Source organism: Nuphar pumila, chromosome 13, assembly GCF_984573655.1.
Source record: "Nuphar pumila chromosome 13, dmNupPumi1.hap1.1, whole genome shotgun sequence".
Taxonomy (NCBI): Eukaryota; Viridiplantae; Streptophyta; class Magnoliopsida; order Nymphaeales; family Nymphaeaceae; genus Nuphar; species Nuphar pumila.
Window position 1 is genome coordinate 80,769,133 of NC_143261.1, and position 16,280 is coordinate 80,785,412.

Sequence of the window (16,280 nt, forward strand, 5' to 3'; positions counted from 1 at the left end):
TTATGAAGATCACGATATATATTTGCAAACATCCTAACTTTATGTGAGGTTTTAGTTAAAAGATGTTCACATATCATCGGCACAAAGGTCAAGACATCTACAAATGTATAATGAGAATTTGCAAAGCTTTTAAATTCTTAAAAGTTCACACCAAGCTTGAAAATATCATAAGATTCACATATTTCACATGTGAATCTTCTGTGTTCGATTCAAGATAACGATATCTATTGCGTGAACATCAACAGAGTTGCTTGTGCAAAAGGTAAAAATGACCTAAAAAATAAAAAATCAACAATGTTGGGCATGAAAATGATTTCGGCAAATTAGTAGGCATTTCTAACGACATACCACTTTTTCAGGACAATACGATCATTTTTTGTATTAATTATGTTTTATCAACTCACGTATTCTTACATATTAAATTTAGAATTATCAAAAATATTTATATATACTGAATATTAAAAGATATGTGCCCTAATGACCTTTTTTTAAAAAAAATCATGAATATGGGTGTTAAATATGTATCACACCTATTACCTGTATCCATGTGACATAAAGCCGAACGACATGATGATGAAATGAACATAGACATGTACGGATATTATTTTAAAAATTGTAATATATTTTTTTATCATTTTAAATTATATTTTACTTAAAATGCAATTTTTATAAATTAAATGATAAAAAATAAATAAAAATAATAATTTTTTAATCAGCAAAATCCCATGCCCTAGTGCCTTTTAAAAAAAATGATTTTAAACATCATCCTCGCGTCATGAGTTAACATCATCGCCTTTTGGAAAAAGCCACCACACCAAGTTCTCATTTAGGCGAAGTATCCACAGATTTACCGATATTTGTGAGATTCAATCGACGTTGCGCGGTCGTTCCCATCTTTGTGAGATAGGTCGAATCAAACATTCAATAACTAACCACCTAGAAAAGTACCACTGTGAGGAATATAATATAATTATCACTCTAGAATTAATCAAATTACTAAAGGGATCTAATTGATGATGAAAAATACTTTATCCGGATTAACAATGAAATACCAAAGGCGAATAATAACTAAGCCAAAATTTCAACATTACATATTCTACATCCTAATTCACCTTTTTTGTCTCTGTGTGTGGTGGGGGAGAGAGCCTTCATCCACATGCAGCAGCATCAAGCACGTCTCCATGCTTGCACGACTTGCTCCCTCCATTCTAATTTTGGAGATGCCCAGTGTTTATGTCTGTGTGCATCACCCGGTAGGTAGCAGAGGAATTTTAGCTATCTCAACCAAGTGCTTATGCAAAGCCTGAGGCTTTGAGAAGAACGGAGTGTGATCACTACCCTTAAGCCGGAAAACTCGCTCCGGAGGGTTCAACTTGATCATATTCTGCTGTACAGGAAGAGGAATTGCATTGTCTTCAGCTGTCTCTATGAAAAACCGTCGCACTGAACCATATTTCTCATTTGAAAGAGAGAGCTTCTCCAAAGCTGGTGCAAACGGCATAGGACGCATAGAGACTGATGCCAATGCAACATCCTTCATAAAGACAAAGCAGTCAGACAAGATAACAAACCTACATTGCAGCACCATTAGTTGCAAACAACAGAATGAGGACCTACTTTTAGACTCTTTTAAGGGCCCAGTGTGATCACACAGCCTACTATGACCAAGTTCTTGCACAAGTATCTTCACGCTATTGTCTGTTTGGGAGTCAGTTTTGGGAGGGGGGATGAGAGGGGCAACAAGATCCACAGATTTGATAAGAACATCCTCGCTGGAAATTTTTTGAAAATCAGTGATTTTGTGCGGGGTTGCCCCTCCCATCTCCATACCGATCTCCCTTCTCCATCCCAAATACAGGACAGGAGGGCAAACGACGGAGACCAATGAGAGTTCATGGAATCCCTTTCACAGCTCCCAAGACACGCTTCCAAACAGAGCCTTAGAGACACAGTCATCTCCATGTCTACAACAGTACATTCAATGCTCGAGACCAACAAAACAAATTTCCAAAAAAACACCGCTACTAAAGAGGGAATTAGTTCCAGAAGAGAGGTGACTTGTTTCTGATGTGAACCAGAGAATTCCAAATATTTCAAGTAAAAGAAATTGAGCTTTAAAGCATACACCAAAGATAATGCAAAGATAAGATCCATGTCACAGAAAAAGATTGGACCCAGTATGGAAGTCACCAAGGTTCACCTGAAGGCAAGAACATATGGATGTAACCATCATTTTTTGGTCACTGACATACCTGGCTCTGAGTTGGTGATATCACTAGATTGTTTCGGGTTCTTTCCCCATATGGTCAAGATAGGGTTTCTGCCTTGGTTAAGAAAAGATGATGAAATCTTTCATTTGGACATCATCTTTCACCTCAAGAGAATATCAGAAAACCAAGTCATACTTTACAGAAACCCCACAAAAAGAAAGACGCAACAGTTTCTACTTCTATTAAAAGATTCAAAGCTCCATACCTTGGAAGGACTTTGGTTAAATAACAAGTCCCTCAACAATGACTTGTCCAGATCAATAGCAGTTGGTGGGTGGTCGCCCCCATTAGTATATAAGAATATCTGAGCCTGTCGCATCAGATCATCAAGACCTGCCTGCAATGGTAAAACCCAAAGCATTAATCATACAGGATAGCCATTAACAAAACCATATGAATGTAAAATTTCAACAGTTTTACTTATAGAAAGAAAACTGCAACAGTAATAGTATATGCAATCAAGTGACTTATCAATTGTGATTCGTAAATTCTTATTCATACACCGAAGGACTTATCTGAGAACTTCAAAGGAATCAGAAAACAAGCGATATTTTCATTGTTCACCATCAAGCTAAATGACGCACCCAACTAAAACTGAACCTCTTGACTGTCTAACTTGCACAGTTACGCCCTCAACGGACGTGTAACAGGGCAAGCCTGCATTCAACAGCAACCAGGGTGGTTGCGGCCAACTCAACAGTGCTGTGGATCCAATCACCGATTAGTAAATCCCATAATCAGCTCATGTAGTTTGCACAAAATGATAGATCATGCACTTCAAATCACACTTGTGACAACACTGCTGATATGATATCAATAAAAATACTTCTATGCGGATTATAAATCATGAATAGATCAAGGATAAAATTTACCTGGTGCAACTTCACAACAATAGTAACAATTATCGACCATATTTTGAAATCTATCATGAAAAAATCATGATCTATATATTACAATTTTATCACAGATTTATCGTGGTTTTTTTTAAGATACCAAGTATATAATAATTAGGTTATTTTTCGAAATATAAATGGCAAAAGCACCATTCAGTTAACATGCCTCTTTTATTTTTTAAGAGGTAAATTCAAACCAACAGGCAACTACGGGGAAAATGAAACCATCTTTTATGATGAATGAAGAGGCCTCCCCCCTCTTCACTTATCGATATAGGACCAAAAATGAAAGGTAACAAAATTAAAATAGGACTAAAAGAGAGAGGTAACAAAATTAAATGGCATAGTTACTACTCTCTCCCTCTCAAAGAGGGAGTTGTCGACTACACGTAATGCATCAGATTTTATCCTCTTGAAGAAAAAAGAGAGAAGATGGATCTCCTGCCAGCAATGCCCCACGTTTTGTTTGTAATTTGTTAAATAATTTTTCTATACTTTAACTTGCCAAGACTTTCCCAAGTTTTTTTTACAACAATTATTTTTTATAAAATATAGAGGATTTTCCCTTACTGAGATAATCTCAACAATGAGGTCTGTGACATTCAGAAAATTTCTGGCTGAACTCCGAAACTAGCAGACTACAAATGCAAGCTTGACCAAGTGTTGCCTAGGTGCTGATGTACTTGGAGCTATGTATCAAGAAAAATACAAAGTTATATGAGATGATTATCACAACTCTCAATGATGCATAAGCTTCATGAATTTTAAGCAAAGGCTTTTGTGTTTTTATCCAAGTAACAGAGTATTAAATAAACCTGGTCAGAAAACATGTCCAGGGTGCTTTGCCCGTCTGTCAGCATTGCTGCAGAAATGAAAATAGCCTTTGCAATCTTGCATGGAAAAGCCTCCATAGCATATGATATGCAAGCACCTCCAAAGTCATGGCCCACTAAAACTACCTGCACAAGGATTCACGGAAAGAAATATTGAGCATCCAATTATTTCAATTTTTTTACTCCTAAAGGAAAGGTCCTGTGAAAATGTAGCATGCTTTTCAAAGAAGAAAATTTTAGCCAATTATTATAGTTGCTAATGCTATCCCATTCAAACAACATTCACCAGAAGTTGGATTCATAAAAAGATCATCAGAGGCATAAATACACCATTCCCTGCAATGATTAACAGCAGTACCCTCTTACAAAGTGCAGGGATGAGAGAACCAATAATCCAGACTACAAACCTATGGACACAATAACGTCTCTTCAATATGCTGCTACAAACCTATGGACAACAACTTCTCAGCAAATATGTCATTCCATCTACACAGTGTGAACCTCTGACAAACTTTTGTTTTGGTCAAAAACAGAAACTAGAGAAAAAATATCAAAAATTTCCAAAATGGATACTTCAATAAGACCTGTTACATGAGACCAGGAAACTTGACCAATTTGGGAAGAGGTTACTATAGACAGCTGCATAAAACAATTGACAGCAAATATCAGTCACTTGCTTTCTGGATTAAAAAACTAAATACCTCTAGAGCTCTTTCCTCCATGATAATGCTTACCGTTCGCCAAATTATGGCCGAAAGCATCACTAAAACTAGCTGTTAAATAAAGTATAAACATGCTCTCAAAGCAAAATCTATGGTTTCCTTCTGAAATCGAGTAAGATTTGTGTCTTTGGCCTACATGAAAAGAAAAAAGAAAGGAAAAGAAAACCTATAGTGCAATCTTGTGGGTTGCATAACTGGATGCAATACATTTCACAAAACAAATTTGTGTTTGCTTCTGATATAATTTGAGTAACAACCTATTCAAACTTCCCTATGCATTTAGTTCCAATAAATGGAAGCTTCGAGCACCAAAGACTGCACTGAAATAAAACTTGATTCTTTCGTTCTTAATAGAGTATGTATTTAAATAAGAAATGCGAACATGGCATGTTTTGAAATGTAGGCATGCATACTCGATAAGAAATATGTTATCCGCAGAATTTTACTGATGCAGGTGCTTATGTGTTAATAAGAAATGAGTAGCAGACAGTTTCCATCATATAGATATAGATGCATTGCTTTACGCCATGCACAATACATGGATGCTTCGTGACAATAAATGCTACAAGTAAATTAGCGAAAGATAACCAACCTTCTCTCCATCTCCAAGCTTTTCAAGGAAATCTGTAAGTGGCTTGACATATTCAGAAAGGCTTGTAATATTGTTTGGGTTAAAAGTATCTATTCCCGAGCCAACCAGATCAATGGGAGTGACCCTAAATCCACCTTCCTCTAGAAGAGCAATGGTTTTGTACCAACACCAGGCACCAAAGCCACCTCCATGAACAAGTACAAAATTGTTTGTCTCAAAGTCATCTATCTTCAGGTCCTGTTTATACAAATGTAAAAGCAAGTAACATGATTGGTAAGAAGCCAAAACAAGAGGGAAACATGAAATTAATGGAAAAATCGCAAGGTTATGACATCCAATTTAACACTTATAAAATTTCAATTACAGGAAATACATCACACACACATATATCGTAGTCACAAATATCGGTATCGTCACTATCTCGGAGAGGCTATTTCTCACGATATTATAGGTTTGGTGATAAATCTTGAAAAAAATCTCAAGGCTTAAAAAATATAAAAAATAACAAAAATAAGAAAATATCATGTTTAGACAAAAAATACATAAATAATAAAAGAAATAAGTAAAAATGCAAAAGAAAGAAGAAAAAACATATTTAAATGTAAAAATAAATAAACAGTAAAACTAATTGATAATATCACGATATTATCAAATTGACGATATTTTCAAAATATCATGATATTTTACCTATATTATCCTTTTCTGAATTTTCAATGATAATATTGTTGTCACGGGCTTACTTTTTTCAATAAGCCAGTGCGACTAGGGGTGGCAATTTCTGACACGACCCGCCAACCCGCCTCTTAGGCGGGTTCGGGTTGGGCTTAAGCCAACCCGTTTAATAAACGGGTCGACCCGCGTAACCCGTTTATTAAACAGGTCGGGTTCGGGTTGGGGGTATGCCAACCCTTCAACCCGACTGACCCGTTTAATAAACGGGTTAGGCGGGTGGGTCAACCCGCCAACCCGTCTGCCAACCCGCCAACCCGTCAACCCATCAACCCGACCCGTCAACCTGACCCGCGAACCTGAGAACCCGTTTACCCGACCCAACCCATTTATTAAATGGGTTGGCGGGTCGTGTCGGGTTACCCGTTTATTAAACGGGTCGGGTTCGTGTTTGCCACAGCCGACCCGTTTAATAAACGGGTCGGGTTCAGGTTGAGGTATGCTGACCCGCCAACCCGACACGATTGCCACCCCTAAGTGCGACGCGATGGTCCTTCCTTACCGCCGCAAGCCTATCTATCGCTCTATCTAGGGGTGGCAATCGGGTCGGGTTGGCAGGTCAGCATACCTCAACCCGAACCCGACCCGTTTATTAAACGGGTCAGCAGTGGCAAACACTAACCCGACCCATTTAATAAACGGGTAACCCGACATGACCCGCCAACCCGTTTAATAAATGGGTTGGATCGGGAAAACAGGTTGGCGGGTAGCGGGCGGGTTGGCGGGTCGGGTGGGCGGGTTGGTGGGCGGATAGGTTGGCGGGTTGACCCACCCGCCTAACCCGTTTATTAAACGGGTCAGCCGGGTTAGCATACCCCCAACCCCAACCCGTTTAATAAACGGGTTAGGAAGGTCGACCCGTTTATTAAACGGGTTGGCTTAAGCCCAACCCGAACCCGCCTAAGAGGCGGGTTGGCGGGTCGTGTCAGGTTTTGCCACCCCTAGCTCTATCACGGGCATAGAATGACGCGCCAAGCTACCCAAGTTGGCCAACCTAACGGCCAAAGGCCACGTATCAACACGTTTCTATGTGCTGAATCATTTTCATTGGCCCTGCGCACCACCCCGTGAGCTGCCTAGCGGAAGCTGATCAAACGCATTTCCAAATGTGCATTCCATGTTGCTTAGTGCATAGTCGTCTCATACCAGCTATCACTTCCAAAAGAAGCACAAACTTTGCCTTAGCCTTGCGTGCCATGAAGCGTATTGCGGCTCCATGCGCACGACATAGCAAAATCTTGCCACGGAAAGAACAAGACCTTGCAGCCCCAAGTCCGAAGACCAATTGATGATTGAACACCATAGCGAAGAGCACCACCCAAACTCATTCGTCGGTGCTTAAGCATTCACTCGCCTAACCCCGAGTCACCATACTCGGTTGGAACCACCTAAGGTGATTCCTAGGAGAATTATCCCTAACCCACACGCACCCCCGTGCATCCAACCGCTATGCGTGGGAAACATCTTGCAAGTTGAGAGGTCCTTAACCAAATCTCCAAAGGCAACATCTTCTGATCCGCTGACACTGCTTAACCGAACAATGCTCCACGTCTATGCCACCACACAACGATGCACTAACGATGATACCGATGCCTATCTCATGTCATGCTACCACCGCACGTCACCGATCAAGCGAACACATACCGCACGTTCCTACACTCGATGTAATTTCCACTCAGTAGAGATCTACACTGCATATGCCTCATTCCGAAAGATCGGCCCGAGACATTCTCTCCCACCCAAAACCATTGTCATCCTCGACAATGCTGGTGCAGGTAAGAACACAGTCTTTACTGATATGTCAATTTCCTTTTGTACTTATCTTTTGTTTACTTTTTTTCTTCAGCTTACTCAATTTGTTCTGGATTACATCCACCGTCGTCGCAACCGTTAACACGTCAAGTCTCATACCTTTAACGCATCTCCGATCACTTAGATAGCGGTCTTCTGCTTTATAAACATCGAGCATTCTCTGCTCGCGAGACCCCAGTGCAGTCTCAAACAAAACGGGTCATCCTCGCCCGCATAACAAACTTGTCGTCTTCATGCTCATGGTTAGGGTGCCTTCCAACCTCAGTAAGGGCAAGTCCAAGCCCTTTGTGGTCCTCATAGAGAAATATGACCACCAATGCATGTAGGGATATCAACTCCCTTAAGCACCAACTTGCGGTTTTTCATGGGTCCAAACTAGTCCTCAAGTGGGGGCCGCCCTCTTACGTATCACCCCAATGTGGTCCTTCAAAGTGTCTTCCTGGGCACTCGTCCTCACAGGGGCACTTTTCCCCAATGCTGCACTCCACTCCCGAAGTCAGCACGCTGTACTCTCTTTAAGAGTCAGCAAAACGTTCCCGCAGGAACCAATGAGCCACGAACAACAACTTTTTCTACACGCGCAATCCATTGAAGATCTGTCAACTCAAGGGACCAAAACAATGAGCCTTCTGCTTAACGTGGGCATCGTTAATCCACAATGTTGGGAGAGAATCTAGAAGTTTAATTGAGTCTCCCATACCCAAATGTGCAAATCCAACCAGCCAAATCTAACGTGCATTCTCTACATGCACAGGGCAAACGCCACGCTCCACCTGTGAGCCTAACACACAACTGGTAGGAATCTTTGGCTTATCTATGTTCCCTTAACCAACTGAACAATAACTTTACACTTTTGCTTATCATCGACAAGATGTCTCATACCATCCTGCCAACATCCTGCTTCTGTGCTCGCCCAACCACACTTCAGCTGTGCAAAATTACGTAACCAAGATAAACCATTATTGTTCTCTTCAGTGTCGCACACAATAAAGAACAAAGTCTTCATGAATCTTTCTGCTTTGATACCAATTTGTCACGGGCTTACTTTTTTCAATAAGCCCGTGTGGTGCGACGGTCCTTCCTTACCGCCGCAAGCCTATCAGTCGCTCTATCACAAACATAGAATGTTTCGCAAACCCGTGATGCACCAAGCTGCCCAAGTTGGCCAACCTAATGGTTAAAGGTCACGTACCAACACATTTTCATGTGCTGAATCATTTTCATTGGCCCTGCATACCACTCTATGAGCAGCTGCCTAGCGAAAGTTGATCAAGCACATTTTCAAATACGCATTCCATGTAGTCCATGTCGCTTAGTGCATAGCCGTCTCATACCAGCTATCACTTCAAAAAGAAGCACAAACTTTGTCTTAGCTTTGCGTGCCATGAAGCGTATTGCAACTCCATGCGCACGGCATAGCAAAACCTCGCCACTGAAGGAACAAGACCTTGCGGCCCCCAGTCCGAAGACCAATTGATGATTGAACACCATAACGAAGAGCACCACCTAGACTCATTCGTCGGCTCCTAGGCAGTCACTCGCCTAGCCCCGAGTCACCATACTCGGTTGGAACCACCTAAGGTGATTCTTGGAGGAATTAGCCCTAACCCATACGCACTCTTGTGCATCCAACCGCTATGCGTGGAAAACATCTTGCAAGCCGAGAGGTTCTTAACCAAATCTCCAAAGGCAACATCTTTTGATGCGCCGGCACTGCTTAACCGAACAACGCTCCACGTCTGTGCCGCCACACATCGATGCACTAACGACGATACTGATGCATATCGCATGCTATGCTACCACTGCACGTCACCGATCAAGGGAACGCATAATGCGCGTTCCTACACTCGATGCATTTTCCACTCAGTAGAGCTCCGCACTACACATGCCCCATTCTGAAAGATCGGCCTGGGACAATTGCAATATTTTGAAAATATCACTGTTATCTGTGAATATGCCCAACACTGTGTAGTGCTTCACGAAAGTGGCATAAGTTATTGGTGGTGGGATTGATTATTAGACAAGTCAAATAATGTTTCCAATATCGAATAGAGAGAGCTTAAGTACACGAGCGAGGCAAAGGAACGTGAATTGGAACAGTTCCTTGCTACCAGAGAGCTAAAACCTGTTGCCTGAGTGTTCCCTAAAGCTCTTTCCTATGCTGAGAGAATGAAATTTCTTTCCTTAGCCGTTAGGACTTTGCCTCTTTTACTCTAAGCAGAGAATATCCAATCAAAGAGTAGCACAGAAGAAGCTGCAGATGTCTCCTCCTTGCTTATTAGCCGAGAGTGAGTGAAGAGAGTCCAGTCCCTGCTGCAATTGATCAATCTTTGAAAAGCTATTCCTTTCCCCAAGAAGTGTTGATATGATCCCATTATATAACTTAATCTAACATTAAACTATTTGGGTTTAACATTAGATAGATTCAACCGTATGAAATGACTAAAACACCTCTAAAATAATGGCACTTTTGAAAATACAATGTTACTTTTTTAGGTAAAAAAGTAACTTTGATAGCTTCATAAATTACTTTTTTTTAAACAAAGATTTGGTGCAATACCGACCATCGATTTTTAGATTTTTTGAAAACCTATCATGGGAAATCTCTAATATAATAGTTTTTTTCTGCTAAATAAACTATAGAGTTAATAGAACTCTAAGGGGGCGCCTGAACCCCCATCCCCAGGATGCACCGAGCGCAGGCTCCACGTGTGTTAGCTTGCCCACGCAAAAGCGGGAGACGCGGACACTTATTTGGTGTGTCCTGCGGATGCTTATTCACCCCCCCCCCCTCCCCTCCCCATCACCACCACCACCACACACACACACAGAGAACAGTGGCGGACAGACAGTCACGAATGCAAAAAAAAAAAACAATTTCTTTTAATGATGCTTGGATGGGGCAGGACAGCGCGTCCTGGAACGTCCCCGGACACGACTGGACAGGAAGCGCTGTTCCGTTCTCCGCTGTCTGCGATTCAAACGTACCCTAAGGTTTGATCTGCAAAACATGATGAAACTAACATGATCCATACACGTCCAAAAAAAATACTAAACAGTTTAGGTAAACAGGCTCTATAAATGTGATTTCTATAGCTTATTTCAAGGAAAGCATGCATTAGATTATACAAACATCAACCAAAATATCCAAATTACTTGATTTCATCCAGTATACCGAAAGATCGCCTAAAATCTCTTCCAAAAAAATAAACTAACTCATAGTAGGAATTCAGTCAATTTCATCAGAAAAGCCGCTTCGATGGATCAGGATTGAGTTAGCACTTTAAAATCGTCTAAAATCTCTTCAGAAGAAGAAATCAACCAACTCATGATCGTAATTCAGTCAATTCTATCAGAAAAGAAGCCAGCAAAGCAACAAGAGATTCAATTCTAACGCATAGAAGAAGAGTAAAACATAACAAAGACTCAGCCAAACGCAAAAGCAAACACCTCAAATAGCGACGATCCCTCCTCTCGTAGAGGAAAAACTATGAATGCTATCTAAAATCAAACTGAAATTCAAGCGAGAAAGAGAAAGAGCATCGACTCGCCTGGTTGACGAGTTGTTGAGGCTGGAGCGTCGGATCGGTCAGGGACCTCGCGCGCGTGCTGGAGCTCCTCGGCATCGCGGCAGAGGAGGGGGCGGGGAAGCGGAGGGAGGAGGATCGATCGAGGGGGAGGAGGCCGTTGGTGGCCTGGTGCTGCAGGAGGAGGGCGAGGGCCTGCTCGTGGATGAGGGTCTCCTCGAGCTTGTCCCTCCGCATGGATCGGTCGCCCCCCCTCCACCTAGAGCTCGATCCGGGCAGGCCCCTCGTCTCCACCAGCTGAGAGGGACGTCTCTGCGCCTTCCTCCTCCTCGCCCTCTCGTCTTCCTCCTTCACGGAGAATAAGCAACTCGACAGATTCCCCATGCCCGCCTACATCGAGCGAGGGAGAGAGAGAGAGCAGGGAAGGGACAGAATGATAATTAATTGAAAAGCAGTTGCAGAGAGAAGCTTCCGGGGTTCACGTTTGATACTTCTCTTTCCCTTCCGTTTCTGGATGCGGACGGTTTATAAACCGAAGGGCAGTGCGAATTGTTTCGTGCCACGGGAAATATCGAATAGGTAATTACATAAACACCCCTATTAGTTAGGCAATATAACTGACGATGCCACTTCGCTATATTCTCGGCTTGGTTGCCCGTAGGGATGCACACCGAACCGAGCTGGCTCGGGCTCGTCTCGATTAAAGCTTGGCTTGGGCTCGTCAGATTCATAAATGAGTCGAGCTTGAACCGGTGCAAGAAACTCGGACGAGCTATCGTGCTGAGCTTGAACGACATGTCAAGACCGATAATACTTGATAAGGCTGGGTTCTTTGCAAACCCCGTATATATAATATCTTTGCAAAAAAAAAATTAGAACTCTATTGTTATTGTAATGGGTAGGACTTTAGACTTTATTAAGAACGTGTTGGATTTGAATCCTTTTTTTGCGTTTTTTTTTGGCTGAGAATTTTTGGCATGTATAAATTTTTTTCAATAATAACAATCAAAATAAATGTTTTGACTTAATGATAGGTTCTTTGGTTATTGCTAAGAAGGTTGGATAATCAAATCCCTTAGATGCAATTTTTTTTCATAAATCTTGTTTAAGCTCAGATCGACTCGAGCTCGAAACTGAGCCGAGTTTGAACAATGCCTTACAAGCTCGAGCCAAGCTTGGACAAAGTGATTTTGAACCAAACCAAGTTTGAACAGGCTTGACTCGTGCACATCCCTAGTTGTGGGTAGGGGTATCAACATGTCGGGTTTGGTTTGGACTCAGGTAGAACCGGACTTGAACCAGATTTTCAGGTATGGTATCAGGTCCAAACTCGAGTTTAATCATGTCTACTATAAGAGAAACCATACTCGGACCCGATAAGAACTACACGAACCAAACCGATAAAATAATATTTTTTATCATTTTTACATTAAAAAATTGTAGGTCTTAATCGAAACAAGGTTGTTTTTTGGTCTAGTATAAAATTTTACAAACTATACTTGAATCCATGTATTAATCAAGATTTTCTCATTTATATGCGAAGCTTTTCTTATACATGTAGATTTCCTTGTAAAACATGTGGATTTTCTCATATATATATATATATATATATATATATATATATATATATATATATATATATATATACAGATTTTCTTATGTATATGTAGATTTTTTCTTAAATATATATAAAGTTTCTCTTATATATGTAGATTTTCTTCGAAATATATGTGAAGTTCTTTCTGTATATGCATAATTCCTTCTAAACATACAAATTTCCTCTTAAAATATGTAAATATATAGTTTTTCTCATATATACGTAAATTTTCTCTTAAACATGTTAATTTTATTATATATATGCAGATTTCTTCCTAAATATATGTAAAGTTTCTTATATATATGCAGATTTTCTCTTAAACATCAAAATTTATTCATATATATATAAAGATTTTCTTCTAAATATATTTGAAATTTTACCTATATATATGGATTTTCTTTTAAACATGATAATTTTTTCTTAAAATATATGATTTTTTTTAAATATATATGACTTTTCTCTTAAACATATACAAAGTTTCTCATATATATATATATATATATATATATATATATATATATATATATATATATATATATATATATATATATATATATATGCAAATTTTGTATGTTTAATAGAAAAATCATATATGTAAGAGAAACTCCACATATATTTAAGAAAAAAATTGCATGTTTATGAGAAAATCCACATGTTTATGAGAAAATTAGCATATATAAAAGAAACTTCACATATGTACGAGAAAATCTCTCTTTATATATATGAGTAAATTCACTTATTCACGTATACAAAACTGTCTCTGTTCTCAAATCTATATCTCTTCGATCTGTCATAAAAAACTTGTGTTTTTATAGTTGAAAAGCTAAGACACATTTATAAATATACTCTTTTGAGTCGAAAATAAAACCCTTTTTAGGGTTCTGCTTTTTTAGTTCTAAAACATAAACAAAAACATGCTCTGCAGATATGAACAACCAAACAATATATCTTTAAGACGATGTTTCTTTCCAACCACTTATTAGATTAAGGTGATTTTGGTGGCATTGGAAAGCCAACGCTCCAATCTATATTTATCATTTTATTATTTTTTTAGATTTTTGGTGTAGATCACCGTATAATAGTATAGAATAATCAAGGTACGCATAATCATGCTTGTTTATCTCTTGTTTTAAGAATGCTAATGAAGTTGTATCTTTGAGCTCATTTATCATTTCTAGTGAATAAGGTGTTATTGGAAAAATATTTTTATCTATTTTTTTTAATTCTTCATTTTTAGGTAAAAAGCAGTGAAAATGTCTACTATAGATCTTAAATGCAATACTTAGGTATATATTTGAGAGAAATTATATATATATATATATATATACTGAGTGAGAGAGAGAGAGAGAGAGAATTTGGACATGTGAAGGTTGTTGGACTATTTGTGGTTTTGGTGATGGGGGCGAATTTTGGCAAACCGTGTTTTTTTTTAGAAAAATGCATCATTTTTACGGTTCAGAACAGTCATTTTTTTCGTTGTTTTAATATTTCTAAGCGAAACAATATAAAAAGTATTGTATTTTAAAGTTGTTTTAAAATTTCTCTCACCAAGCCTTTTAAAAAAAAATTCCCTCACCAAGAGAATTTCGAGAACGATTTTGTTAGTGGCAATATGAACGGGCCACATCTGCTGGGTCTGAGTTTGAGGTGCTGGTACTGCCCCGTGTTTGATTGCTTTAACTTAGGCAAGACTGGATCTGAGTCAAGGTTTGGATAACAAAAGCACCAGACCTTACAAAATCTATATGTTTTTCAATTGAAGCTTTTCTGAGCTTAGACTTCTGGTCAAACTGGGTCTGATTTAAAAATGCAAAAAATAGACCAATATCAAGTCAAGCTCAACCTTTGCTCAGGCTGACTGATCCTTTGAAATAAATCAAATGGTTATGGGTGGATCCAAGTACTTATACAATAATATACTCAGGCTAAGACGACTAAATTATACGGTATCCGGACCCATCAAATTAGACATGCCTCCATAGATCCAATCCACGCTTCACAACGGACCTCACTTTCTGTGACTATATCCATGCATTCTATCCAACAAGATCAGATCTTTTTCAGCGCAGATTGGAAGCAGTAAGAAGCAATTAGACAAAGAATTACTCGATCTAAACTTATTCAACCTTGTAAATGGACCTTAGACCATCTGGTTCACGTTTTAATACTGTGTTGACCAGAGGAAGCTGTTGATCAAGTACGTACTAACCCGGCTAGCCCACACGGATCCAAGAAGACCCAAAAACAAGTCTAATGCGACTAGGGGTGGGCAACAGGCCAGGTGGCTCGATGGGTCAAGCCGAACCGGCCTGCTTTGGGTCGGGGTTAGGGCCAGGATTTTAGGTCTGGGCGCATTAGGAACCGGGCTGAAACCCAGCCTAGTCCATTAACGGGTCGGCCCGCGGGCTACCGGGCCACCCGATGGGCCTGAGTTATAAAAAAATAAAATTGTTTTTTTTATGAAAATTAAAAATCACATAGAAAATTGGGTACATGAGAACTTGTTAATTACTTTTAATTACCTAATTAATTATACTAATTTTAGGACAAAGATAATTAATTGCACTAAATCACATTAATTGCACACATAGCTAGGGAATGTTTTGTGTAGGAATCGTCTTATTTGGGCCCGCCCAAGCCTGACCCGCTTCACATTGACCCGTTGGGCTGAGCCATGGGTCTCTTTTCAAACCCGAGCCCGTTAAGAATCGGCCAAGTCCATTAACGGGCTGGCCCGGACTGGCTCGATGCCCACCCATAAGTGCGACCAAGCCTGGACGGAAACAAAAAGACTCAAGAAATGGATCTGATGCGACTGAGCCTATAAGGAACAAAGAAAGTTTGCATTGAATGAGTCGATATTACCAATACCTGTCTGCTTCTTCAGTTTTTCTTTTTCATAGTCATAAATTTAAATTTTTGTTTCTTGATAAAGAAAAAGGTACAAGAGTGAATAAAACAACTAATCTAATGATGGATGCACATGGTATATCCATATCCAAGAATGAGATCTGAATGGCTCCAAAAACAAAAAATAAACATTTGTTGGGATACAGCACAATAAAACAATATTTTTTATATTTTATATATTTTTATAGTTTTTAAGTATTTATATATGCCAATATTTTTTTTATAAATTTTAATTCATCATGAGATTTTCATACTGAGATTTCTGACATTTATACTGAACCATCTGTTTCCAAATTCCAAGGCAGATAAAAGAAATAGTCATAATATTTTTGAATTATTTTTTTTTGCATTCTAGACTAATCCAAGCATCATCATTACAACCTAACCAACACCCC

At 39.4% G+C, this 16,280-nt stretch overlaps 1 protein-coding gene across 4 annotated transcripts; it reads right to left on the minus strand.

The window, feature by feature from the left end:
* Window positions 1-965: 965 nt before the first annotated feature.
* On the minus strand, window positions 966-11,884 carry LOC149818863 (putative methylesterase 11, chloroplastic). Of its 4 annotated transcripts, XR_016427239.1 has the most exons (6): window positions 11,403-11,884; window positions 5,311-5,547; window positions 3,979-4,122; window positions 2,476-2,607; window positions 2,253-2,374; window positions 1,396-1,534 (listed from the first exon to the last, which is right to left on the minus strand). XR_016427239.1 is itself a non-coding variant. In XM_089984932.1 (5 exons), exons 1-5 carry the CDS (start codon window positions 11,760-11,762, stop codon window positions 1,247-1,249), a joined length of 1,161 nt encoding a protein of 386 aa, XP_089841058.1. In that variant the 5' UTR covers window positions 11,763-11,884; the 3' UTR covers window positions 966-1,246. The 4 variants fall into 4 exon arrangements, 3 of the variants coding, with proteins under 3 accessions (XP_089841058.1, XP_089841060.1, XP_089841059.1); XM_089984932.1 differs by lacking the exon at window positions 2,253-2,374 and having other exon boundaries at window positions 966-1,534; XM_089984934.1 differs by lacking the exon at window positions 1,396-1,534 and having other exon boundaries at window positions 1,550-2,367.
* Window positions 11,885-16,280: the final 4,396 nt, after the last annotated feature.

What these genes read in the sequence shown, in the direction of transcription:
- LOC149818863 (XM_089984932.1), bottom strand. Translation starts at nt 11,762, where the DNA reads ATGGGGAATCTGTCGAGTTGCTTATTCTCCGTGAAGGAGGAAGACGAG. An exon ending in CTCAACAACTCGTCAACCAG is followed by an intron (nt 5,548 to 11,402) that starts GCGAGTCGATGC and finishes TTGTATAAACAG; the next exon opens with GACCTGAAGATAGATGACTT. An exon ending in TGGACATGTTTTCTGACCAG is followed by an intron (nt 2,608 to 3,978) that starts GTTTATTTAATA and finishes TTACCATTGCAG; the next exon opens with GCAGGTCTTGATGATCTGAT.